The sequence below is a fragment of the Rattus rattus genome, chromosome 1 (genome assembly GCF_011064425.1).
Source record: "Rattus rattus isolate New Zealand chromosome 1, Rrattus_CSIRO_v1, whole genome shotgun sequence".
In the NCBI taxonomy this organism is placed as follows: domain Eukaryota; kingdom Metazoa; phylum Chordata; class Mammalia; order Rodentia; family Muridae; genus Rattus; species Rattus rattus.
The window spans coordinates 55,492,668-55,518,424 of NC_046154.1; the positions used below are offsets into that span (position 1 = coordinate 55,492,668).

Below are 25,757 nucleotides of genomic sequence, written 5' to 3' on the forward strand. Positions count from 1 at the left end.
GATTTCAGTTCATTTGTAAAAGCAGGATATATTTGATTGCTTTGTATTTAAATATTACTCTAAGGAGCAATACATGAAAATACTCAGCACAGGCACTGGCAAATAGTAATTGCATGCTTTTTCATTTGTCTCTTTTGTGATATTCAGTGAAGACATACAATATTCATAGATATGTATACTTAGAGCTTATGCCCACAGCATTCTTTGATGCATACTCACTGTCACTTACACTTCTTTCTTTTACAGAAATCTTCTCTACATTTACCCTCAAAGTCTTAATTTTGCCAACCGTCAAGGCTCTGCCAGAAACATCACAGTAAAAGTCCAGTTTATGTATGGGGAAGACCCGAGCAATGCAATGCCGGTAAGAGCTGCTCTTCACTGTTCCTCTCCTACACTTTATTTAAGTAGATAAGTTTTGTTTTGTTTTATATCACTGATTGGAAGCTCTAAACTGCAATTTAAGATAAGTTTTGTTTTGTTTTATATCACTGATTGGAAGCTCTAAACTGCAATTTAATGTCTTCTTTTAAAGCATATTTCTGACTACGTCACTTCCTGAGTGGAGAGAAATATGCTTAGTTCCGGTTATGTATGAGTACCTGGCAGGCATATGTGAAGCACTCCTAGGGTGCAAAGATGAATACATTTGTCATCAGGAGACTGCACTGCGTCTGTCTGGGGAAACCGCTCTAGTAGTCCGTGGTTTTGCTCTGCTTTGGCCCTTGTGATTCTGATTTTCCTCAGCCCCTAGTTGGGAGAACGGCAGGTGAGGGCAGTAGGAGATGATGTCCTTTGCAGATGGCTCCTAGAGACTAATCTTGGGTACAATTAGATATATCTAGGGAGTTGTTAGAACACCCAGTGCCCAGGCTGAATTGTGCCGGAATTCACTCATCTCTGTGGCTCTAAACTAAGTAGCAATCAAAAAAAAAAAAATTGAGAATTGTGATTTACTTTGTGAAAAACTGATATAGAGTCAACCAGAAAGGTGTTCAGAGGTGGGAGAGGATGCCTGGAGAGATAGCAAGTAAGCATCTTGGTAATAACAGTGGGTCTAGAAGAGGAGCAAAGCAGGTCCAGGACTGTCCCTGAGAGTCACGGGTACAGTGAAATTGCTGTGATGTAAGGTAAGGTAGGAGTCTGTTGTGGCTAGCCTCAGGTGGTGCTTCACTCCCACAACTGCTCCGCTAATGAATTCAAGCTCGGGGACAGTTGAGATCCTGGGTAATTGTAGTTGGGAACACAGAATAGGCGCCTGCTGTGTGTATTGTTTAGCCTTAGACAGTGCGAATGTAGTGAGATGCTTGGCTGAGCATGGCTTTTCAGAGCTTTTGACCAGGTTCTATAGCAGTTTCTACTCACAGGGGAAGAGGTTTTTTTTCTTTCCTGTTGGCACACTTGTATCCACACATAGATCCCCTTGACACCAGTGAACACAAATTATTCATCTTTGTATTCTCTCACAGCAGCTGTTTCAGAACTTAACATATATCATGTTGAGTTGAATAGATATTTGCTGAATAGATGTGAAGTTTATTTCTGAAGCTTGAAACTAGTATTTTGTTCTTTACTAGATCTTTACTTTGGCTAAATGAATAAATGTTCAGTTTTGGTTGAGGTAATATGCTGTCAAAGCAGATACTATATATGAATTGCCATGTAGGTTTGAGCTTTATGGAAGATGTTGTATATGTCAATGAATGTTGCATTGTTTACTTTCCAGAATCTTCCATGTCTAAGTACTTTCTTGGTGTCTTCCACATAGCACTGGGTACATCCCACCCCCATGTGCAGTTAGTCCTGACATCTTAGGTGTTGGGACAGAATTGTCTCACTCCTTATCCAATGTGGTTGCCTGCTCATTTACTATATATGTTAGATTGTGAGCTCCTTGAGGGCAGGGGCCCTGTCTACACATATCTGTATCTTGATGCTGTCATTGTGCTTGGCACTTAATTAGTGTTCAACCCATGTCGTTGAGAGACAGACAACATGTCTGATGATCAAAACTGAACACATTCCACTTTGTTCTCTTCTGGTTGCATAGATAAATATTTTGCTTTATGAAAAGAGATAATTTCTAAAGAAAAGAAGATGCTGTATTCCTTTCACCTGTGTATTATTTACATGAGAATATAATGCTTTTATGTTAGTGTAAATGGCAGCTATGAAAAAGTTTATACATGAGCCTAATGCATTTGTTTATGCTTTTGACTATGACTATCCTAGGGGTCTCCATATAAATTTTTATTATATAATTGCAAGACAAAATTGTAACATTTGTAATTAGGGTGCAGAAGTAAAATATTTTAAAAGCACATTAAGGTATGGTGGTGCTTGCATTTAATTCCAGTACTTGGGATGCTGCTACAGGAAGATTGAGAATGTAAAACCAGCCTGGACTACCAATCAAGTTCAAGTTCAACCTGGGCTTCATAGTGGGGCTCTACTCAAATTGAAATAAGAACAGAAATAAATGAACAAGTATACTAAAGCATTTGAAAATTGATTATAAATAGAGTCTATCAAAGGGAGTAAATATTATTGCATATGCTACTCATTTAAAATAGAATCACCTGCTTAAAATTTTAGAAAGAGAAACAAATGTCAGTTACCTTCTTTACAAAAGGAAAAAGCTGAATTGTTTTACTGTCTGACGATCCATGTGCACTGACGTGCAGATGTAAGTACAGCTGCCAGACTTACAGTGCTTAATTTGCGCCATTTCCAAATTGTCCTGTCATAGTAGTCATAGTAGTGACAACATCAGCCTCTAACCATGCTGCTGGCTCAATTTTGTGTACCTACTGTACATTTTTTATATGTGGTGGATTTTAAAACTAACACACATGCATAAGTCTAAACTGAGCACCTCAATTATGAAGTAACTTGCAGGGCGTATTCTAAGTAAAAGATTAACGGCATAACCGTAAAAGTAGTACTTTGTATCATTTATAAACAATGGGTTATTTAATCTTCAGAATGACTTTCATGTTATTGTAAAGCCATCGCGTTGTATATTAATGCCACCATGCTGGAATAACTTTCTTATTTTAAGTTCAAAGTGTATGTTATTCCCTGAATGTTCACTTCCTTTAAGAAAAAGGAAAGAGGGCTGAAGATGTAGTTCAGTTGCTAGAGACCTTGCCTAGCTTGAATGAAGCCCTGGGTGCATAAAACTAGGCATGGTGACACATGCCTCTAGTTCCCAGCATTAGAGTCAAGGCAGTCCTCAACTACATGTGAAGATCTAGGCCACCTCTGATTATGTGAAGCCCTGTCTCAGAAAAGCAGGGAAGGGGAAGAGGACAAAAATGTATCTTATTACTCAGTGAATAGAAATATAACTGTAGAAACTTTCTGAATGGTTGAATGTCAGATGGGTTTATCATTGGGAAGATAGTTAAGCGGTTGAGCTTTTAAAGATTGTAAGTAGGCACATTGTTCTTCACCGGGCGATTGTGCCCATTTTCTTAAGTAGTTATTAAAGCATACAATTCTTACATAGATGTGAACCATCCAGCATTTACTACAACCAAGTTTCAACATGCTGTTATTTGTTACAGGTAATCTTTGGTAAATCTAGCTGTTCAGAATTTTCAAAGGAAGCCTATACAGCCGTAGTATATCATAACAGGTACTGAATTAAAATATTTCTTTCAAAGTTACTCACTTCTTAGCGGCATTGTTAGCACTCACATTAGTATGTTTACCAAATGCTTGCTGCACTGAGTGTGCCAAACTCACGACTGACATCAGAATGACAGTTTCCGTCTGTAGATGCGCAGCTCTTCTTTGTAGACATGGCAAAGGCTTTAGACAAGAACATCTTTTAAAATTCTGTTTCTTCCTGTATAGTTATTGATTAGTGTTGGGTCCTTTGGCCCGTTGATCTCTGCCTTATTATTTTCCTCAGATACTTCCTCATTTTGTTGAAGTCTGCTCTTCTCAAGGTCCCTACAGGGGTGATGTGGTCACCATCCCAGGATCTAGTGACTTAGTAGCTTCTCAGGGTTTGTTCTCTGAGAAATTGTTAACCTTGTCTAGCTTTATTTCCTTCTTCCTGTGTGTGTGGGAGGGTTAGTTACTGAGTCTGTTAAAGGGGAAAAGTGACAAAATTGTCCTATTGCAGAACTGTGTATCACATGTTGGGGCTATAGTCATTCATTTTTGTTCTCTTAGCCCCTCTTTTACAGTCTTCTTGTGATCTTTTTGGTTTGGTTTTATTTTGTATCTTTTCTCTCATGAACCAGTAACTATGGAGGCTTCCTGCAGCTTCTACTTTTTTTTCTGCATTTCTAGCTTATTGGTTTTGGTTGTCAAATTCGAGATCTGTAATTTCTCTGTTCACTGCTTAGATTATCTCCATACTCATCTGCTTCCCTTCTCTTTTAGTAGTAGCAACGGCTCCTCTCCTCTCCATGCGATTCATTCACGTCTGCTCCCAGTCCGTTCCACTTCTTCAGCATATGGTCAGCTCCTGTCTCTTGCCCACCACAGTTGTTTCTTGGCTCCATCCTTACTCAGAGTGAAGCTTATGCTTCACGTGTAACAGGCCCTGAGCCATTGCCTGGTGCTGTTGCAGTGCGTGCTTTCTGCTCGCCCTTAGACTTCCCTCTCTCACCTTTACTCTGCAGCCACATTTCATTCTGTTCTGTCTGTCTTTTCAGATTTTCTATCTGCAGTGACTCCACATAAAATACTACAGCTTTGCTCACGATTCCGTGTCTGTATCTAAGTGATCTCCCTCTGCTGTATTCAGTGAAAACGCTTCTATTGTAACATTTATATGGAACACTTCCAGATCATTTCCAGTCCTGACCTTTTGAGCTCATGTATCTTTTCATTGACCGATAAGTCACACTGGTTTGCATGTCCTGTCCTCTTGGTTTCCATGTTTGTCTGTATAGCACTTTCTGTTTTTAATAATGACATTACCATTTTTCTGGTTCAGAATTTGACATCTTTGACATTCTTCTTCTGTTCTCTGGAATCCAATAAGAATTGTAAAGCTTAATACTCTCCTTCCTGTTTTTTGTGGTCTCTGTTTCTTGGACCTGTGTTTACTAAATGCTAAACACTCTGTCAGGCCTGTATCAAATATCACATTTTGATCTCAAACTGAAATAGTCTTGTTTAATTTTGTTCTTGAAGTGCTTAATCTACGTGCTCTCTGTCAGGAGTGGACAGACATTTTCTGTGAAGGATTAGATAGTATATGATCGAAGCCTATGGCTACATACTATCTCTTGTAGTCACTGAGTTCTGCTACTTTATCACTAAAGCACAGTAGTCAGTCAGTGATGTTACAATAGTGTGCTATGGCTGTGGTCTAATAAAAGTTTATTATGGACCCTAAATTTCCATTTCATATCAAGAAATATTGTTATTCAGATTTTTTAAAACAATTTAAAAATATGAAACCTATTCCTGACCTCCAGGAATATAAAACTAGGTAATGTGCTGGGCTTGGCCTATGAACATTTGCCAACCCTTATACCTTTTGGCCTCTCTGTCCAATTCATATTCCTACTGAGTTATATAGCTTTAAGGGTAATTTTCTTATTCATCTTTAAACAACCACAAAAATAAAAATTTAGTCCAAATATGACAAACTAACATATTGAAATCAGTTATTCTTTCAGACACCTATAATGTGATTTTAAGGAGAAATGAAGAACCCAAATATTGCATAACAGGAAATAAATTTCTGTAAAATCAACAATTTCTAAAATTTCTCAGTTTGTCTAGGTCATCATTATTATTATTGTTTTAATTATTAGTGACAGTACTGCCTGACATAGCTTATAAATCCAGGTTTTTATAACTCAGTGATGGTTGGTGAGCTTAGTAATGATACTTTTGAAAATGTTCACCAGGCATCAAGCTCTCAGCTAGCATTAGCCCTTTCCTGTTACCTTATTTAAGGCCTAGTTGCACTTAGTGTTTCTGTGATCAAATCCACACCTGCCAAATTTCGAGGCTGGTTTGAACAAGAAGAGTATGACTGACTGACATCTGAGAAGGAAGCTTACCTGGCAGGACGGACAGCCTTCCCTTTAGAGGTGGCTGGAATATTCGGCTCGACTGTGTTTCCACTGAGTATCATTCTGAACCATGCTGAGAGTGGAAAAGTAAGATGCCTCCATTGAGTGATTGAGTCTACTAAAGTGTCCCTTGAGACAACCCCCTCCCTTTGAAAGAAAGCATCATGGTCATCAAGCAGGACATTGTTTGCATCAGTGTAATGGTTAGGAGCACTTCTATGCAGTTGGACAAGTTCACCTTGCAGGCTTTCTCTGATTGTGTCTTTATTTTCTTGTGTCAGCAGCAGTCTGTTTGTTAACAGTATTTATTCCCTTTAACAATGGAACAAGTGAAAGAAAACAGTCCACAGAGAGCCTGACTTAGTGTCTAGGTATCTTTAGAGATTCCCTTCCCAGAGGCTTGTTGGACCCCAGCAAAAGGAAAATGTTTCTGTATGGTATGGCTTAAAAATATGTACCCAAAATACTGTTTGACTTTTCTGTGTAGTGGGTACCAAATTTGGTTCATAAATGTAGTACACTGTCCAGAGTGATGGAGATCTCATTATCTAGATGGTAATTATTAATGGATTTTCAAATAGTAGGTTGCCTCAACTCATTCATAAAACGTTATGAACAATTTCAGAAACAGTTGTTTGCTCCCTCATCTGGAAGTAGAAGTTCATTATTTAAAAACGATGATGAGTGTGCTCCCTGGAGTAGAGAAAAAGCTGTGCATGAACCTAAGTTAATCTTGAGATCAGTCAGAGAAGCAAATGCAGTCGTTATCCACTTTAAACAAATCACTGACTCTTGATTTTTGTGTTTTATTTCTTTGTATGAAGGTCTCCTGATTTTCATGAGGAAGTCAAGGTCAAACTCCCCGCCACATTAACTGACCATCACCACCTGCTCTTTACTTTTTATCATGTTAGTTGTCAACAGAAACAAAACACTCCTCTTGAAACCCCAGTTGGATATACAGTAAGTCTTTCTGTTACTGCATTTATGTTAAAGGTTGTAAATGTCTTAAAATACTTTTGAAATGTAGCGCTCCGTAGATGTTTCCTCTTGTGTGCATGCTGCCCATCTGACTCTCCCCCAAGTAAGGTTAAGGAAGCGTCCTGGCCACGAGGCTCACTAATGCCCTTAGCTAGGTAGTGACTTCCATAAAGGCTTAGGTGTTGGCTCTGATTGTTGGGTGTTTTCCTAATGCAGTATAAATATAATAGATTTAATGAGAGAATGGCTCAAATGAATAAAAGAAACCCATAGACAAGAAATGAAAGCCTTGGATATGGTCATATTTCCAAGGCTAACACACAGTGCAGGGCAGTGTCAGGTGCTGTCATACAGTTTTGTTGTAGAATTTATCCTTCAGCTTAAATTTATATTTGATGCAATATTTTTGTCTCTTATGTTTATGACAGAAATTATGGTAACTGCTAGGAAATAAATTATATTTATACTTTTATTTCCAATATTCAAAGCTTTCTCTGTTTAAAGTGAAACTGTTTTTAAATTGATTTTGTAGCCTTTTCTAGAACTAATTCTTCCTTGGATAATAAGGCCACGTACTAAATATTTCATGGTAAAATGGTCAGTTTGGAAGTGGAGTGCTGAAGACCCAGTGTTGGTTACTTAGGTAGTTACATGTACTGCCTGTTAATGACGTTTATAACAGACCCATGTCTCTTTAATTTAAAGTGGATACCAATGCTGCAGAATGGACGGTTGAAGACGGGGCAGTTCTGCCTGCCGGTCTCACTGGAAAAACCACCGCAGGCTTACTCAGTGCTTTCTCCTGAGGTCAGTGCCTTTCAGCATGTTTCACTCTCCAGACTGAATGAAAAACGATTTTGATCTTAAGATGTTTACCAAAGAAAGATTTGCTGTTTCTTCTATGTGAATGCACGTAGGAGAATATTTTTCATTGATAACTATAATTTTTCTTTCTAAAGTATGGTAGCAAACTAGTTCCTACATGACTAAGGAGGATTGACACAGGTTTGCGCTAACCTGGACTACATCGTGAATGTATAAACATGGCATTTGTTTATAGATTGTAGCTCAAGACTTTCAAATAAACTATATATAATAACCCACCAGGCTATCCTCTGACCCTCATACCGTGTTTCGTCACCCACTCTGCCCTCTCAGCCTTGCTCTTCCTGAAGGCTGTGGTCTTCCTCTCCTGCCAGTGCCCCATCTCAGGGCCTGCTTTTCCTTTTCATGAGTCACTCCAACACCTCATCGGGGAAGTCATCTGTGAACATTCAGCCTAAGAGGAAGCAGCCACTACACCTGACCTTCTTTTTCACTTTGTCTTTTTCCTCTTTGCACTTTTCGCCATTGGCTGTTATCTGCTTACTGTCTATAGAGTATACCTCTTGCAAGGGTAGATAACTGTACGTATTCCCAGAGGTACTGAGCTCATTGTAGTTCCTGGTGAGCATCTAGGAAACCTGCGCTTTCTATGCCCAGCTTCTGTCTGTTTTCAGGCACTTTCCAGTCCGTATGGCGTTGGTATGAACAAGCCTGGCCTTTTTCCTAAGAGTAAATAAATACTTCTTACTCTTTGCTGTTGTTTTAAACAAATCATATTTCAGAGCAAATTTATATAAGAAAATGTATTTTTGTGTAAATTAATTATGGATTTATTTTTACTGAAATAATTTTCAAGTGCAAAGCCAGTTTCTGAAGCAAGGCCAGTTGTTTTCTTGTAGGAACTGTTGTATAAATGCTCATACAAGAACATGCAGACTGTCTGCAGGTACAAATGCTCATACAAGTGCATGCTGACCATCTGCATGTGTGGATAACATACGTGAACCAAACAATCATAGCTCAGCTGATGGCTCAGCAGTTAAGAGCCTCCTCTTCCAGATGATCTAGGATTGATTCTCAGCGCCCACATAGCAGTTAGCCACTGCCTACAATTGCTGTCACAGGGATCAGACCCTCTTCTGGCCTCCATGGGGACTGTACAAATGTAGTGCACAGACATACATGCAGGCAAAGCACCCACACACATAACAGTACATATTAGATTTCAAAAGCAAGAATAAAAGTTTTATAGTGGCAAATACACATAAATGTGCCATGACAAAGCCATTCCTTTGTACACAGAATCCCTGAAAAGGTAAACTTTAAAAATTGTGAGGGAAAGCATTTTAGCTTTAAATAATCTGGAAAGTTTATTTCTTGAGATTAATCAAACACAGTAATATAAGCACCAAATGTTCTTTCTCATATGCAGATAGCTTATAGTGTGTGTGTGTGTGTGTGTGTGTGTGTGTGTGTGTGTGTGTGTGTGTGTGTGTGTGTGTTTCAGTGGAAGTTAATGTAGCTTAAAGGCTAAAAACTCAGAAAGAGACCAAGAGAAGGTATAAAGAATTCCTGAGGATTGTGGGAGGGGATTTGTGGGGTGGACAGAATGGTGTGCACAGTGGGGAGGCAGCTTGGAAATATGACACCTAATTCCTTGCTCCCTCCCTGCCTCCCTTCTTTTCTCCCTCTCTCCCTTCCTGTGCTGGGTGTGGAAGCCAGGGCTTTTTACATCCTAGATAAGTATACTACCGTTGAGCAAAATCCCCAGCCCACTCGATGAAATAAAATTTTTCTGTTTTATTAGGTCTTAATGCTGGGCTTTACATGAAATCATGCTTAAGTGCTAAGAAACTTTTTCTAACAAAACTATTTCTTTAATTTTACCTGGTAATTACTATTTAAAGCTCTTAAAATGTTTTTTAATGTAGTTTTATTACTCTTCATCTTCTCAATCTTTTGACTGTTTTCCTTTAAACACATGTGTTTCTCACCCTTTTTGTGGGGTACCCCTCCCAAAGTTGAGTGAGTCAGCTTCGCACCTCTGTGGCAAATGCCTGAGGAGACAATATGAACAAAGTAGATACTGTAGTGGTTTACAGTTTGTGTGCCTGTGTTGCTCTGAAGTTGCTCTGAGAAAACAAAAGAGCGTCATGGCATTCTAAGGGAGGAGAGCAGAGTTCCTCACTTGAGACAGAAGCAGAAGATAGAAAGGTCCTGGACAAGAGAAATCTTGAGCATGCTGACAGTGACAACTGCATCCAACTTGGTTCCACCTCTTAGATTCCACGACCTCATAGTATTGTTGTCTTTTCCTGAATCCATCAAGGGAGCAGGCTGCCCAAGAGGATAGAAACCCCTGTCCAGTCACTCTCCAGATGCCCATCACTTAGCATTCAAGCCTTCGGAGCGTACTCTACCCACACCACAGCAGTGCTCTTGACACCTACAGTGAGCTGACAGGTGTCCTGGGCTCCAGACCTTTATTATTTGACTCAGTAGAGGGATTGAATCTCCACCTTCATGTGGGAATTTGAAATGGGACTACCAGCTGTGCTAGGTTTTCGTTCTACACATAAAAGCACAGCTGAGGAGGGTGTGCTGTCCCTCATATATTCCACTTGTTTTGGCAAGGCTTCAAGGCTGTGTGGATTTCATGTCTCACGGATGATTATTGGCTGATGGCGGAAGTGTGGTTGGCTTTGCTAGCTAGGGCAGAGTTCCCTCTGTGGCTCTGTGGAGTGCTTTTCTCTCACACACTGCCCTGGATATTCAAAGCATAAATAACATACACAAAACCTGCTTTGGGGTCTTTGCTTGCTGAGGTTGCCAGCCTGTCTCTTCTTTCACCTTTTAAAGTCTTCGTGTTCAATTTGTCCATTTTACCCAGAGTTTTAGCTGTGAGTAGCAGAAGTCCGGTGTATATACTTGCTTGTATTGAGGGGCCTCAGGGCATTGGAAGGAGGGAATGCATTGTGTAAATGTATGGAGTTATCAAAATAAATCAAAATAGGTATTTCCTTAGTACTTTTAGTTGTAAAGCCTTTGCAAGCCTGTGCAAGCTCTGCTTGGTGTCTTACAGGTTCCTCTACCAGGTATGAAGTGGGTGGACAACCACAAGGGAGTATTTAATGTTGAAGTTGTTGCTGTTTCATCCATTCACACACAAGTGAGTTTTCATATTTCTTTATAATCAGATTTCACATAGATGAATTGAACATATATCTCATGTTCGTTCTGTTGGCTGCCAGACTTTAGGAATATATTTACTTAAAAACAGATTTAGGCATTTTTTTTCATTAAATGCCATTAAATTCTTTGTCTTTTAAATGTGATTGATGTATTTTGAACAAGTATGGGTCCTTTTCTTGTTTTTAATTTCTGGTGCATGGCAAAATAGAGTAGAACAACTCTTTTGAGCTCATTTGAAGTCAGAGTCAAGTATCTCAGGTGAAACATTTTTAAGAGATCGTTTGGTCCAGGTTTTTGACTCTGTTAGCAGTAAGGAGAGACGCTATATAACAGCAGACAGGTTCAGTTAGGAGACAAATCCACCAGCAATTAGAATTAATAACATTTTAAATGCAGACTTGTTCAAAATATTAAAGATGATTTTCTACTAAATGAATGTTAAAAGAATTCTATGATAACGACAGATAGCAGACAGAGCAGTCTCAACAAAGAATCTTAGAAGGCAAAGGAAGCTCCTTAAGACTGACAGTCAGACTCTGGGCAGTGGACCCGTTGCTGTAAGAACATGAGGCTTAGCGTTCTGTGGTGTCAAAGAAACCGGTGGCGAGTGCCTACCGTAGGACCAGCAGAGCCACCATGCCTTGCCGCACATCCTTCCCATCTATCTCCTTCCAGGACAAGAAGGAGCCTTGTCAGGTCATCAAGCCCCAACTTACTACAGCTGACAAGGTAGCATGGGTGGGAGGAGTTAGCTTCTGTATTGAACCGTGTGAGAAGGAAGGTGGGATAGAAACTATGAGACAGTGAGTAAGTAACAGGCACAGCTTGCTAAAGTACCTGCCTTGAGAACTGAACTCCAAAAGTTAGGCAGACTCCAACTACAAGTGACTTCCTCCATCAGTCAAAGATTCCTTGAGTAACTGATGGAATTTGAGATGGCCGTTTTACAATGACTAGTAAGAAGGGAGATATTACACTGGAAACAGTGTGTATACTTGTGTGTGACTTTTTGCATGATCAATTAATATGAGATATTAATGTTTTGTAGTTCCTGAGAGTTTGGGAATTGATGAGGTTAGAATTGTTTAGTTCTGTGTTTGTTCTTTATTTTAGGACCCTTATCTTGACAAATTCTTTGCTCTTGTCAATGCTCTGGATGAACACATGTTCCCGGTTCGAATTGGGGACATGCGGATCATGGAAAACAACTTAGAGAGTGAACTGAAGAGCAGCATTTCAGCCTTGAATTCCTCACAGCTGGAACCAGTAGTCCGGTTTCTTCATCTTCTGCTTGATAAACTCATACTTTTAGTTGTTAGACCTCCTGTGATTGCTGGCCAAATAGGTAAATATATTTATGCGGGATGAGTCATTAAATTGATAATTTATAATTTTGCATTCTAACTTAGATTTAAAAAGAATCTTGATTTCTGTTTGCTGTGCTTGTTGTGGGAGGGGGGTGGAAGGCACTACTGACTTGTATGTGCCAGGATATGATAATTATTTATAGACTTTTACTCAAACTATCAAAACAAATTAATATTCAGTCACCAAATTTACTAAGCACTTATGATGAATCAGATATTCATTGACACTGTCCAACTGCTGTTAAGAAAAGCAGCCAAGGGTTGGGGATTTAGCTCAGTGGTAGAGCGCTTGCCTGGCAAGCACAAGGCCCTGGGTTCAGTCCCCAGCTCCGAAAAAAAGAAAAAAAAAGAAAAAAAAAAAAGAAAGAAAAGCAGCCAAAAAATAATCCTGTTCCATTTTATAGAGCATACAGTGTATCCATTCTGTGTTTTCATCCATTATCCTCTATTTCCTATAGCTCTTCTCTTTGTTTTCTCAAAACCACTGTTTATTCTCTTTTGTAGTCTGAATAATAGAACTATTTCTCATTTGCACCCTTTCCAAATAAAAATCTTGGGAAGAAATTGAGCTGGAACGAAACACTAGCTACCTTGTTATTAACATTTGTTAACTGGAGGCACTAAAGAGATAGCTGCTCCACATCCTGAGATACATATTCTTCTAGGGACACTTGTCAGTGGAGGAGGTTCTTGGTTCAAATACTCAAACATGAATTGGAGAATTTCATAAGTACTCTTCAAGGAGAAGGAGGCACCTTGATGTAACACAGACACAAAGGATTGGGAAGCTATGAGAAGACTTGTAAGGAACGAGCTATAAAGTAGAGGGTGGGTAACTAGAGGTGATGTATAAGAGAGGAGATAGTGGTAGGCTTTTCTACTACTCTTTAGGAAACCAGAAATATTAGCCTTTCAGGGATCTGGCTCCAATTAAGAAAGCAACATGACCAAATTTTACTTTTAAAGGCACACAATGCAGGAGCTGGGGAGATGTCTTAGTAAATCAAAGTGCAGCAACTATGAAAGACCTGAGTTCAAATTTCCAAGATCCCATATACTAGCCGAATGCAGAGTACGTGTCTACAGTGCCTGAATTACTGTGGGAGGAGGAAGTTGGAGAAAAGGGACTTCCTGGAGGCTCATGGGCCAGCTAGTCTGACACACGCAGAAGGAAAACAGCAAACAACCCTGACTCCAAACAAGGGAGAAGGAAACAAACAAACAAACAGAAATCCCCAGCCAGGCACTGGGTTTAAATCCCAGCAGTCAGGAGGCAGGGGCAGGTGAGTCAGTAAGTTTGAGGGCAGCCTGGTCTACAGAGTGAGTTCAGGACAGCCAGGGCTACACAGAGAAACCTTATCTCAAACAAACAAACAAACAAACAAACAAACAAAACAAGGTAGAAGACAACTTCTGACCTCACATATGCTGTCGGCACATGTGCACCCTTCCTAACTATGCTGTGGCTCACGGGCACCTGCATGCACATGCGTGAGTACATACACGAAAGACACTGTTGTTGAAAGTAGAAAGATCTAAAGCAGATAGGTTTGAAGCCCTATACAGCTTCTTACTTAAAATGATAAAACCCTGATATTAAGTCAAGAGAGAATAGAGCGAGTAAAGGAGGACTTTTAGGATGACTTTTAAGAAAAGGAAGTTATTTGTTTGGGATTATAGAAATATAATAAAAATAAATTGCAAGACATTGATCAAAATAGTACTGTGTGCTTTGTTTTCACTGTGTATGAAGTCCTCTCAGCCTGCTTGGGTAGTCCTGTCCTGGTTACTCTTCACCATGGCCCAGGGCACTGTCCTTTGAAAGTCTTTAATTAATGGTTGCAGAGGGATGAGTCTGTGGCCATCAGTGTAGGGAGCATGACAGCAGACAGGCAGGCATGGTGCTACAGCAGTAGCCGAGAGCTGACCTCTGCTCCAGTCACGAGAGTGGAGAATGGTGTGGGCACAACCCCAGTGACACACCTCCTCCAACAAAGCTCCTAATTCTTGCTAACAGTTCCATCCACTGTGGAACGGGCATTCAAACAGGGGCCATTCTTACTCAAACCACCACTTCACAGATGAGTACAGTGGCAAACATGATTAAAAGTGTTGCTAAAGTCACTCAGTTAAAATTCAGCCCAAGCGGCTGGCTCTGGAGTTTATCTCATACCTGACAAGTATCTGTTGATAAAGATTTTAAGAACAGTTTAGTCTAATGAAGGAAGAAATATAACAAGTTTGGCTAGAAGGGAAAGCTGGGTTGAGTGGAGATAAGAATAGACTGGAAGATGCTGAGAGACGGTGCAGCAGTTGAGAACACTTGTGGCTCTTCTAGAGGATCCAGGTTCAATTCCTAGCACTGTCATGGAGGCTTACAGCCATCTGTAACTCCAGCTAGGGGATCCAACACCCTCTCCTGTCCTCTGCAGTACCAGGCATGCAAATGATACATAGATGTACATGCAGGCAAAACACCCATACACATAAGCTAAAAATTAAAAATTTAATGTGAGCATGTTTACCTGCTGAGATAAATCATTTGCAAGATAGGAGAAAAAAAAAACAAAACAAAACAAGCTAATGGAGTGAGAAACGATTTAACCATTGAAGCAAGTTCAGGAAATGAAAGTGAAGATAGATCTCTCATGGGGAAGGGGTATTGCTTTTCCTGGAAAACTGAAAGGAGTTTTACTTTCTATTAAGTTTGTAGGTAGATTTGAGACCTTTCATGCTCTGTGCATGTTCTGAATGATATAGAAGGTGAGAATTGCTAAGTGAGTAGGATGGACTTTTTAATGTAATTTAAGTGTTATTTTATGTGTGTGAGTGTATTGCCTGAGTGTGTGTGTGTGTGTGTATATATATATATATATATATGTATGTATGTATGTATGTATGTATGTATGTATGTATGTATGTATGTATGTATTCATTCGGAACTGCAGTTAACAGTCGGTTGTGAGCTACCACGTAGGTTGAAGGAATCAATCAATGCTTGGTCCTTGGACAAAACAGTCAGTGCTCTTAACTCCTGAGCCATCCCTCCAGCCCTGGACCTGGTTTTGGAGAGGATTCTGTTGATTTGGAATAATTACTGTGAGGGGGCAAAATAAAGGACTTACCCAGGAACCAGGAAGTTGCTAACATTTCAAAATCCTGTCTCTGTGTGCTGGCCCTTGTAGCTCAGTCCACATTCATTATTTTGTAAATGACCATTTCATTTGTATATTTAACCTTCAAGAAACTTGCCTGGCTTCATTTAGCTGTCCCTAATTTTCTGTCGGGATTAAATGGATACTCACAGAACTGACACCCTTGTTCAGGTGGCCTCTTGCTTACCTAGTCCTTCAGTGTGCTGTCAGAATCCCCTGGTTTTAAAGGATTGTTGAGGTCTGTTGACATGGAGGATGAAGTGGGTGTTGTTTCCAGTTTCAGGCGCTTTACAATCTTCCACTTTTGCAGCCCCTTCCCCTTCTAATCCTTTCAGAGTCAGTAATTTCAATCAAGTTGTTACCCATATTTCATATTTCATATCCTCTTTTCATATTATTGTTTTTAATAATTTATTTCATTGTTATTTTAAATTTCTTTAAAAGCAGTAGTTGCACATTATATGCTGTTTAGATTTTCAGAATCATCTTTAAAATGAGAAGTTAATTCTCGAGGTTGTCTATAAGATGGGTTTCTCTGGGCTTTTTGTATTACTTCTCAAAATTGTTTTTTTTTTTCTCTGTTGGGCAGTGGTTTTGTTTTAATTAATCTACCCCATTCAGTTTTCAAATTAAATTATAAAGTGTTTTATTTTTCCTTTTGTTTTCAAGAATAATTTTTGTTGCACTAGTATAAAATTCAAAATCAGTACAGTATTTTTATATCTTAATACACTTATGGGATCTTATCATTCTGCTTACAACCTTTGGTAAAAGGGACAGAGCCTTCTTTCCTATGGAACTGCACATCTAAAAACATTAAAGCAAAAATATTTTCTTCTTTTTGAAAAGTTAATCTAGGGCAAGCATCCTTTGAAGCTATGGCATCAATTATAAATCGACTTCATAAAAACTTAGAAGGAAATCATGACCAGCACGGCAGAAACAACCTTCTGGCATCATATATCTATTATGTGTTCCGCCTGCCAAATACATACCCTAATTCTCCGTCACCAGGTACTTTATTCTTTTTAGGATTAAACTCTCTTTCATGAAGTGTTCTTGCCAAGACTGAAGTACTCAGGTGTCATCCATGGTGTTATCACACATGCATAACATTTATTCACTCTCTGCTAAGGACCATTTGCTGTGTTAGTCATTGAAAGATATGCTTCCTTAGCTTTGCGCAGTGGCAGTATCGTAGCCAATGAGGTTTATCTGATGCGCGATTATTGCTAATTGAAAGATATGCTTCCTTTTAAAACATCATTTATATAGGTCTTCCTTTAAGTTGATTTGGAGAGTTGGCTAAATTGATTATTAGAAGTGAACCTTGACTTCACCCATCTCTGAAAACATTTTATAATTTATTGTTAAAATTAATAGTCTTACTATTTTATTTGTCATTGAGAGTATTTTTGAACATTTAAGGAGACACATTGTAGACTAATTTTCTATTAACCTTAAAATGTCTATAGTAATATAAAAATGATTGTCTAGAAAAATTCCAATTTCTTCATGACCAGTAAAATAGAAGTTTTCTGAATATTAAAGCCTTACGTAGTTTCTTGTCCTTTGTGTGACATTGGTGATAGTGTGTTTGTGAGCGATAGTTGGGTTCCCAGTTAGTTGGTTAGTTAGTTATCGAGCTTTGGAAGCAGTCGCTCATCTCTAGTGATGATGATACCTGCCCCTTCACAGCCGTTGGCAATGTTACTGGCTTAAGCTTTAGCCTAGACTTTCTTTTCTTTGTTGTGAAAAGAGGGAAAAGTAGGTCTTCTGTCTTGACCCACAATTTCCTCTCTTGATTGTAGACTGTCTGACTTGAGAATCTGAGCATGAGGGCGACAGTGGTAGACTCAGAACACAACACCCAGAATGTGTCTCCATCTGCCTTTTTGTTCAGCTCAGCAGTCAGGTTTCATACATTTGACATGTAACCTTTTTCCTGCCCCGACCTAAAAAATTATACACGTTAATTAGTTGCAGATTTGTATCATTTTTAATAGGACATTGTAAAATATTCTAGAATTCAAAGACATAGATAGAACTGGGGAGATGGCTTATTCTGTAAAATGATTATCATACATTCATGAAGACCTGAGTTTGATTTCAAAGCTAATCTTAAGAAGCCAAACATACATACATACATACACACACACTTATATATATGTATATACATATACAAACACGCTCACACTATATATATATGTGTTTACACATGCACAAAAAAGATGCAGATAATGAATATGATTGTTGGCTATTTTTGCTTTTATAAATAGTGCCTGACCTTATTCAGACAACAGAATTCTTTGTTTTTATAGCCTAGGCTCTTAGAATTATCTTTAGAGGGTATGTGTGTGATGTAAAACAAAGATGCTATTTTTTATTTTTCACATCACTTATGAAGATAGAGAAATTAAGGCCATACTCTATTTAAGTGGTGTTGGTAATAGACTGGATGGCCCTATAGTGACCGTATCTCAAGGGGCAGAGCAGAAAGCGTAAGTGAAAAAAGAACAAGTGGTAGCAGCTGCCGCGTTTGTGTCCAAGACACGGCTATGTTTGAGTGAGGGTGGTGTGTGTTCTCATTCACTTGCTATTGCTCATGACATACTCAAACATTCAAGACCGTGGTTTTCATTTATAATCCGTATGGTTTGTGTCAACTGCTGTAAGGTAGAGAGAGCTTCATATAGCTGTCACTTGTTCTTGAGTGGTTTTATTTCTAATTATTTATTTTTTAAAAAAGAATATGTATTAATTTTCATTTAGAAACTAAAGCATTTTATAATTTTTGTGGAATTTTGTAAAGTGGTTGTTTTTGGGGGTCCTCTCTTACTAATCCTGTGTTCTCTATTGCAACCCTAGGTCCCGGGGGTCTGGGAGGATCAGTGCATTATGCCACAATGGCAAGATCTGCAGTGAGACCCGCAAGCCTTAACTTAAATCGTTCTCGAAGCCTTAGCAACAGTAATCCAGATATATCTGGGACTCCCACATCACCAGATGATGAAGTTCGGTCAATCATCGGCAGTAAGGTAAACCGAGGACATACTATCCATTTATGATAGTTATCCAAGTATTTAATTTATTCTTAATTTTAAGATGTATTTAAAGTAAGTATGGAATTATTTTTCTATTTTACTTGAGTTAGAAAAAAGCAAAATATTCCTTTTCTGTCAGTAAGTACTTTTCACATTTCTATTAAATATATTTGATGTTATAAACTAGTCTGTACAATGTGCATTTAAAATATGAATCTTCCAAATTCTAAAATTTGTTGATGATAAGTCATTACATATAACTTGTCTGGTGTCTCCTCATGTGAAATTGGTTAGTGATTCTGTAGCGTGGGGAGGGACCTGTGTGACTGATGTGTACAAGAGACGTGCTTTCAGTGACATCCTGTGTGAGCTCCTCCTTCAGGAGAGCATCCAGAGTAGTTCCTGGCCTTGGTTGGTAAGAGAGTTATGTTTCCTATGGACCTGGGTGAACTGCACTAGCACTAGAACTTGTGATTATGTAACCATGCTTAGTAATGAACCTAGACAAGAAAGAGGCCAACCAGAAGATCCACCTATACTTTATCCAGAGCCTCCATTATTATCACACCAAAAATATTCAGGAAATTACTTTTCTACATATACAATACAAAGATAACTCTGAGTTTAAGCTTAGGAAAAGATTTTTTAACCTTATTTTCATCCTCACTTTCTTTTTTGTTGTTGTTGTTTAGTAAAGGGAAGTACTTGGCAGTTGTATACTGCAGGGTTTATAATCGGTATAATGAATCATGTTTGGGAGCTGCAAGTGGTTATTGTCCAAAGGCTGTAGATAGCATAGTTCTCGAGATTCTCACTTAAAAATATCTCTTAATTTCTATACATTGTGCCTCCTACAATTATTCTTTTTATATTTGTTATATAACTTCAAGATTTAGAACAGGGAGTCTAGTAATTGGTATTAGTTTTGCTTTTTTTTAAAAAAAAATCATTAAATAAAACATAGTAACAACTTGTCCATATATATATATATATATATGTATGTATGTATGTATACACATGTACATGTAGGTGTGTATACTAATTTTTTTTTTAAATGTGATCACAGCATTTCTTAATTAAGTTCTCTTTCTTTGAGACAGTGTCTCATTATATAGCCCAGGCTAGTTTTGAACTCCTGTTCCTCTTACTTCCGCCTCCCATGTGCTGTGCTAACAGGTATGTACTGCCAACCCAGATCTAATTAAGTTTTACTTAAAGTAGTTTTACATTTTTCACTCTCATTGAAAAAATGGTAATTACTTTCATATTTTTCCTCAAAGTTAATAACATTCTTTTATCTCATAAAAATGTAAGGAGTGTGAATTTTTTGTGTCCTTATTCTTAATTTATTCTAACTTTATTATCCAGGTTACGCCAGCGTAATTCCTTTCCCTCAGAGGTAGAGTCTTTTGTCCTATTCATGGTCTTCCCGTAGGTCTTTCCTCAGGATAAGTAACTTAGCATTCATGGTGTCATTTCAGGCACTTTGTCATCTGACCATTATCTATATTTCTTTCTAGTGTCCCAACTCTGGGCATTTGCCTTCCTTTTCACCTTCTAGTCACTTGATCTTGTTTTCCTCGGGAGGACAGAGGGAGGAGTTTCTAAATGTTCTGTTTTCCTCCTTGGTCATGCATTCTTGTCACAATCAAACTTCAATATCTCTTTTCTTCTCAAACTTAGAACCATCATTAGAAACAACTGACCACCTCTTCTATGTCTTGAAAATGGCAGCTAGCTTCACCTCAAATCCCTGGTGCTGTCAGTCAGGCAGTCATTCTGTGCTCCTTTCACCTTTCTGCCATAGGTTATTGCCACAGTCCACCTAATACCTTCCTTTCCTTGGTGTCTGCTGCTTAAGGGAGATGGAGCTCCCTGTGCTTACAGTCCACTGCTTCTGGTCTGGGAGTCTCCTCCTTTTCTCACTCAGTATTCCCAGTCAGGACTTCTTTGATCTCGAGTCCTTCCTATATACGGAATCATTTTCGGCCACAGACAGACATGTTATTTCTCACTTTAAAAAATTCTCCTAGCAGTGTTCCTGCTGCTACTTTGTACACTATTTTCTGCTATTTTTTTTTTTTTGAAGGTGTCCTGGAACCAGTGCTGGGAATAAAGGAATGTGCCATCATGCCAACTCTGCTAGCTCTTAAAATAGAGCCCATTATACTTTGTGTCTTGGTTCTTTTACTTTGTAAACTTTGTGTCTTCAGTCCTTTTCCTCTTGCTGTCTTCTTTAGTTTACTTTCCTGCTATCTCCCACCCTAACTGCACTTGTTAACTGCATATTACAGTTGTTGCCACCATACTAAATCTCAATAGTTATGTATCCAAACTTGGATTTTTTTTTTTTTCTTTTTTTCGGAGCTGGGGACCGAACCCAGGGCCTTGCGCTTGTTAGGCAAGCACTCTACCACTGAGCTAAATCCCCAACCTCCCCAAACTTGGATTTTAAAATTATTTCTTTTATCTTAACTTATGTTTTTACGTGTTTTTGTGTATGGTATGAGCAAGTGAGTGCAGATGCCTCTGGTGGCCAGACAAGAACATCAGGTTTCCTGTGGCTGGAGTTGCAGGCATTGTGAGTGTCTGACTGGGAACCCAGCCCAGAGCCTGTACAAGGGCAGCTCGTGCTCTGGGCCTCCATTACAGTCCTGCCAGGATCTTTGGCACAAATTCTTGTTTTTCTTTTGTTTAGTTTGCTTGGTTTTTGAGATTCTATATCGTATTAGTGTTTGTTCTTCAGAGTTTACTGTTTTCGTATTCTTCTAAGTTCTTCCTTTTCTGATAGTCTCTTACTGTGCAAGCCTCGTGCTTTATTAAGAACTTTTATAAATGCTAGGTTGATCATCCCTCACCTTACTTTTCAGTGCAGATCTCTCTTAGGAATTCCACTTACCCGCTTTCCTAAATCCTTTTCTAGAATGCACATTCTAGAAATGCTTGTTAAACGAGAGCCGATAGCAGCAGGGTTTTCTTTTGATTGAGTTTCTTTTTTCTTCCCCGCTCAACCTCCCAATGCTGGAGAGTGAACTGAAGCCTTTTCATTTGCCTTCTTATCATCTCTGCCGTCTTAGTATGTTCTGTTCACAACATGGTATCTAGAGTGTTGCTTTATAAGTTAAGACGCACAAGAGAAGTTGAGTCAGATTGTATCATGTCTCTAAGCACGATCCTCCTGGGACCAGCTCTCTGAGATCATTTAAGATTTTACTTAGAGGCCACCTTCCTAGTGAGGTCTGCCTGCTATTTTTGTTAAGTGCTTGTATAACTTGTGTTTTAGTAGCTTTTGTTGCTCTGATAAAATACCATGACAAAAGCAACTAGAGAGAGGAAGCGCTAGCTTTATAGTTCACACTTGCAGGTTATGTCCCTCAGGTGAGGAAGGTCACAGCAGGTGGCAGCAGGACCCTGGCCAGAGAGGGAGGACTGCATGTAGGTCTCAGCTCATCTCTCCATTTATACAGTTCAGGATCTTCTGCCCAGAGAGTAGTTCTGCCTACAATTCACATGAGTCTTCACACACTCATTTACAGTCAAGACAACCCCACAAGAATGCCCAGAAGGCCATCTCCTAGGTGACTCTAGATTCTGTCAAGTAGACAGTTCATACCAATCATCACAAGTCTCCACCCATTGCCAGTTGGCACCCCAAAAAATCACTTTTAAACCATATCCCACTACCCTTTGACCTTGTAGGCTGTGACCAAGTTATAATATAAAATACATTCACTCCAGCTTTAAAATTCCTCACAGTAATTAACACTTACTACCCTTCAAAATTCCACATAACAGGTTAAATAACTCCCATATATAATAACATAAAAAAATATTCCCATTCCCAAATGAAAAAACTGGGATATAGTAAGAAACAATTACACCAGAGCAAAACCAGAATCCATCAGGACAACCACCAAATCCTGCAGCTCCATGTCTGGCATCTGGACTTCCAATATAGTCAGTTGGGTTCCAAAAGGCTTGAGTAACTTTCGCCCTCCATCTCTGGTGCCCTTGGAAGACTTAGAATCTCTCTTAGACCAGATTCTTCTATGCCCACAGCTCTTGATTCATGGTTTTGCCATCTCTAACATCTTGAAGTCTTCATTGAAATGTAGGCTTTACCTTCATAAATTTGTACAGTGACCTCATAGGGCCTCCTCCAAGGACTGCAACCCTGTCATACATTATTTGACCTCAGTTGCTTTTCATGATCCTCTCAGTCCTGCAAGGTTTCATACCTTGAAGAACAGGGTTAGGGAGATGACCTCAAGATGTAGCCTGGGTCCTTGGGATATAGCTGTCTCAGCTCCAGTGAACTGATCCTAGGGATACATTCTCCTAGGCAGTTGCTTTTGAGAATTGGTGAACCCATCAACTTAATTTTATTCTTTAAGTGAGTTGGGGTCTTCACAAGTCAGAGCCTCTTAGGAGTAAAATGTTCCCTTTAAGATGTCCCAGTGCTGCACACACAGGTTTCTCTTTAGCAGTGCCGATCTCTTTAGTGGCTGTTCTCTTATCAGCAGTTGACCATTCCTACCTTGACATATCCTGTGCTGTACACATTAATTAGTCCACAGCTTTAGATTTAACTTTGCTCCTGTTCTTAGGACACAGGCAATATGAAACCACATTCTTGACCAGGTAGCCATGAATGGCCTCCCAGTGTTCAGATCTTGAAAGTCATAAACCAGGCTGCCACTTTCTGCATTTCTTGTAGAATTCTACCCCACTCCCAGGGTAGCTCATTAAACTCTGCTTCCACCCCTCAAAGATTTTTCTACCTACAAGATAAGACAAAATAATAGTATTGGCATTAGGCAAAACCACACACAAAGCTGGGTACATTGTACCTTTTCGTTGTTTCTTGAACAGTTGGAAGGTTGTTCCATTAGTATCTATTGGTAATGAATTTGTTTAAGGACTAGTGTTTTATAACACTTGAGTTATAAAAGTTATTTGCCTCACAAAGTAACTGGCTACATATTGTCTTTAGCTTTCCTGTTTGTTTTTGTTTTAGAGAGAGGAGTGGGTGTTTCTGTGTAGCCCTGGCTGTCCTAGCTTTACTTAGCTTTTGATGTGTAATTACAACTATTCAAGCATCAATGTTGTATTTATGAAATACAACTGCAGCAAACTGATTTTTTTCTGATATTAATTTTCCACAGGCAGTATACTTTTACTCATTATAAATTAATTCAAATACAAAATTTTAATCTCTGGAAAATTTTTATATGAACAACTTCTGGTATCTATCACCTTCAAGGCATTACACTTCAACCCTCCTTAAAACATTCTGTAGACTACCATTATTTCTACTTTTTAGATAAGAAAATGAATAAAAAGTCATTTATTTTAGAGTTTTAATTAGCAAGCAGAAAAGTCTGTGTGAACCTTATTTCCCATCTTAGGCAGTCAGTGAGGGAAAATGGATGATTGTGGTTTTTTTTTTTTTTTTTTTTTTCTTTTTTTCGGAGCTGGGGACCAAACCCAGGGCCTTGCACTTCCTAGGCAAGCACTCTACCACTGAGCTAAATCCCCAACCCCCGATGATTGTGTTAATGTTAGCTACTTCAACTGTTCTGTGTTTGGGAAGAAAAAAAGTAGAGAAAATATTCTCCCTAAAGTGAAAACTCCAAGCAGTGGTTAATTTCCCCTCAGAAACTTCTCCTGAAATACTAAGAAATGTGTTGATGTACAGGCCCTCTGCTCACTGGCTCACTGACTTGTTTGACGGGGGCTGGGGCCTCCACATTTGCTGTTGCTGTTGGGAGTCCCTGAGGAGCCTGCCTTCTAAACAGAGCAGTGCCAGTGAGCCAGCATGGCTTCATTTTCAAGCAGCCTTATCCTCGGTAATTTCTGCCCCAGTACGTCTGTGCCTTTAGTATTTCTGATCATGTTGCTTTGGGTTGTCTGTGTAATCCTTGCCCTTAAATCCTCCAAACACCCATTACAACTTGTTTCAACCCCATCTAGCAGGTTCCCTCTCCTTAGGTGAGTTTGAAATCAGGAGGTTGTGGGGTAGAGAATAGAATATGAATTTTATAAAGCAATTTATAAAATTTATTGCATGATTCTAATAATCTTAGGCCTCAGCTGACGTCGTCAGGAACCAGTAATCCCTTTCAATAACTTGTTACTGGTATATTCATTAATAATAGCTAACACATTAAAATTTAATGAGGGTGATGATAAAAATATAATTTCTAGAGAGACATAATGTTTTTCACACACACACACACACATACACACATACACACACACTCTAGATAGAACCCCATATATCTAAATGACCGATATTAATAAAAAGAAACACAACTTCACATTCGCTGTTGTTATTAGGAAGGGACAAATTTAGCTTTTCCTTTACATTGTCTTTTCCCTTATTTTTTTAATTTTCTAAAAGAAAATGAAAGAATCATGGCTGACAGAATTGTGGAGTTCTCACTGCAGAGGAATTTTCAGCTAGTAAGAAATGCAATGAACTTAAGGTCTTTTAGCAGAGTGCTTAGTTTTTTTCTCCAACCCCACCTGCCCCCCCCAACTCAGTTCAGTTAAGAGTTTGTACCATATTAGGAAGCATTATAAGTATAATGCTGTAGAAATGTCTATGGTTTGTACTTTAAGGCAGTCACTTTACATTGAAATAACCTTTAAATACTATACTTAATATTCTTTTCTTTAAAAAAGTACACTATGTGATAAGATGATGTGGATGAACTAATGCTCTCTATGTACCTGGGATCTTTTGGGTTGCTTTAACAGTACTAATGAAGACCATGTTTGCATTGTGAGGACTGGGTGTCTTTAAGGATAATTCATAGCATGCATCATGTAACATTTCTCTCCTTTCCAACTGCTCTCTGTTATGTGCTTAGGGTTTAGATCGCTCCAATTCCTGGGTTAACACTGGTCCAAAAGCTGCCCCATGGGGATCCAACCCCAGTCCAAGTGCAGAGTCAACACAGGTGGTGTTTACATTATAGGTTTCTTTATTGGCTGCTGATGTTTCCCGTTAGAACATTACCTTTTAGTACATGCTGTGATTTCAGTGGCTTGCTTTTATTTAATCATTGTAAGTGTGTATTTTTACCCTGCACATTCCCCAACTACTATGCATGAATCCACCAGTTGTACCAGTAATGC

The 25,757-nt window shown here is 38.9% G+C and overlaps 1 protein-coding gene and 1 pseudogene across 3 annotated transcripts in view; both read left to right on the forward strand.

Annotated features, from left to right (window-relative positions):
• Dock7 (dedicator of cytokinesis 7) overlaps positions 1-25,757 on the forward strand; it is a 170,472-nt gene that overhangs the window by 87,497 nt on the left and 57,218 nt on the right. The window contains exons 15-23 of one of the 3 annotated variants that reach the window (XM_032901794.1): positions 247-364; positions 3,570-3,640; positions 6,875-7,013; positions 7,737-7,838; positions 10,939-11,025; positions 12,162-12,393; positions 16,420-16,584; positions 18,439-18,608; positions 25,490-25,579. In XM_032901794.1, the coding sequence (XP_032757685.1) occupies positions 247-364; positions 3,570-3,640; positions 6,875-7,013; positions 7,737-7,838; positions 10,939-11,025; positions 12,162-12,393; positions 16,420-16,584; positions 18,439-18,608; positions 25,490-25,579 (1,174 nt within the window). Of the gene's footprint in view, positions 1-246; positions 426-481; positions 593-3,569; positions 3,641-6,874; positions 7,014-7,736; positions 7,839-10,938; positions 11,026-12,161; positions 12,394-16,419; positions 16,585-18,438; positions 18,609-25,489; positions 25,580-25,757 lie in introns of those variants that run through there. The other 2 variants (XM_032901792.1, XM_032901790.1) reach the window with 2 other exon arrangements.
• On the forward strand, positions 16,746-16,909 carry LOC116890310 (annotated as a pseudogene).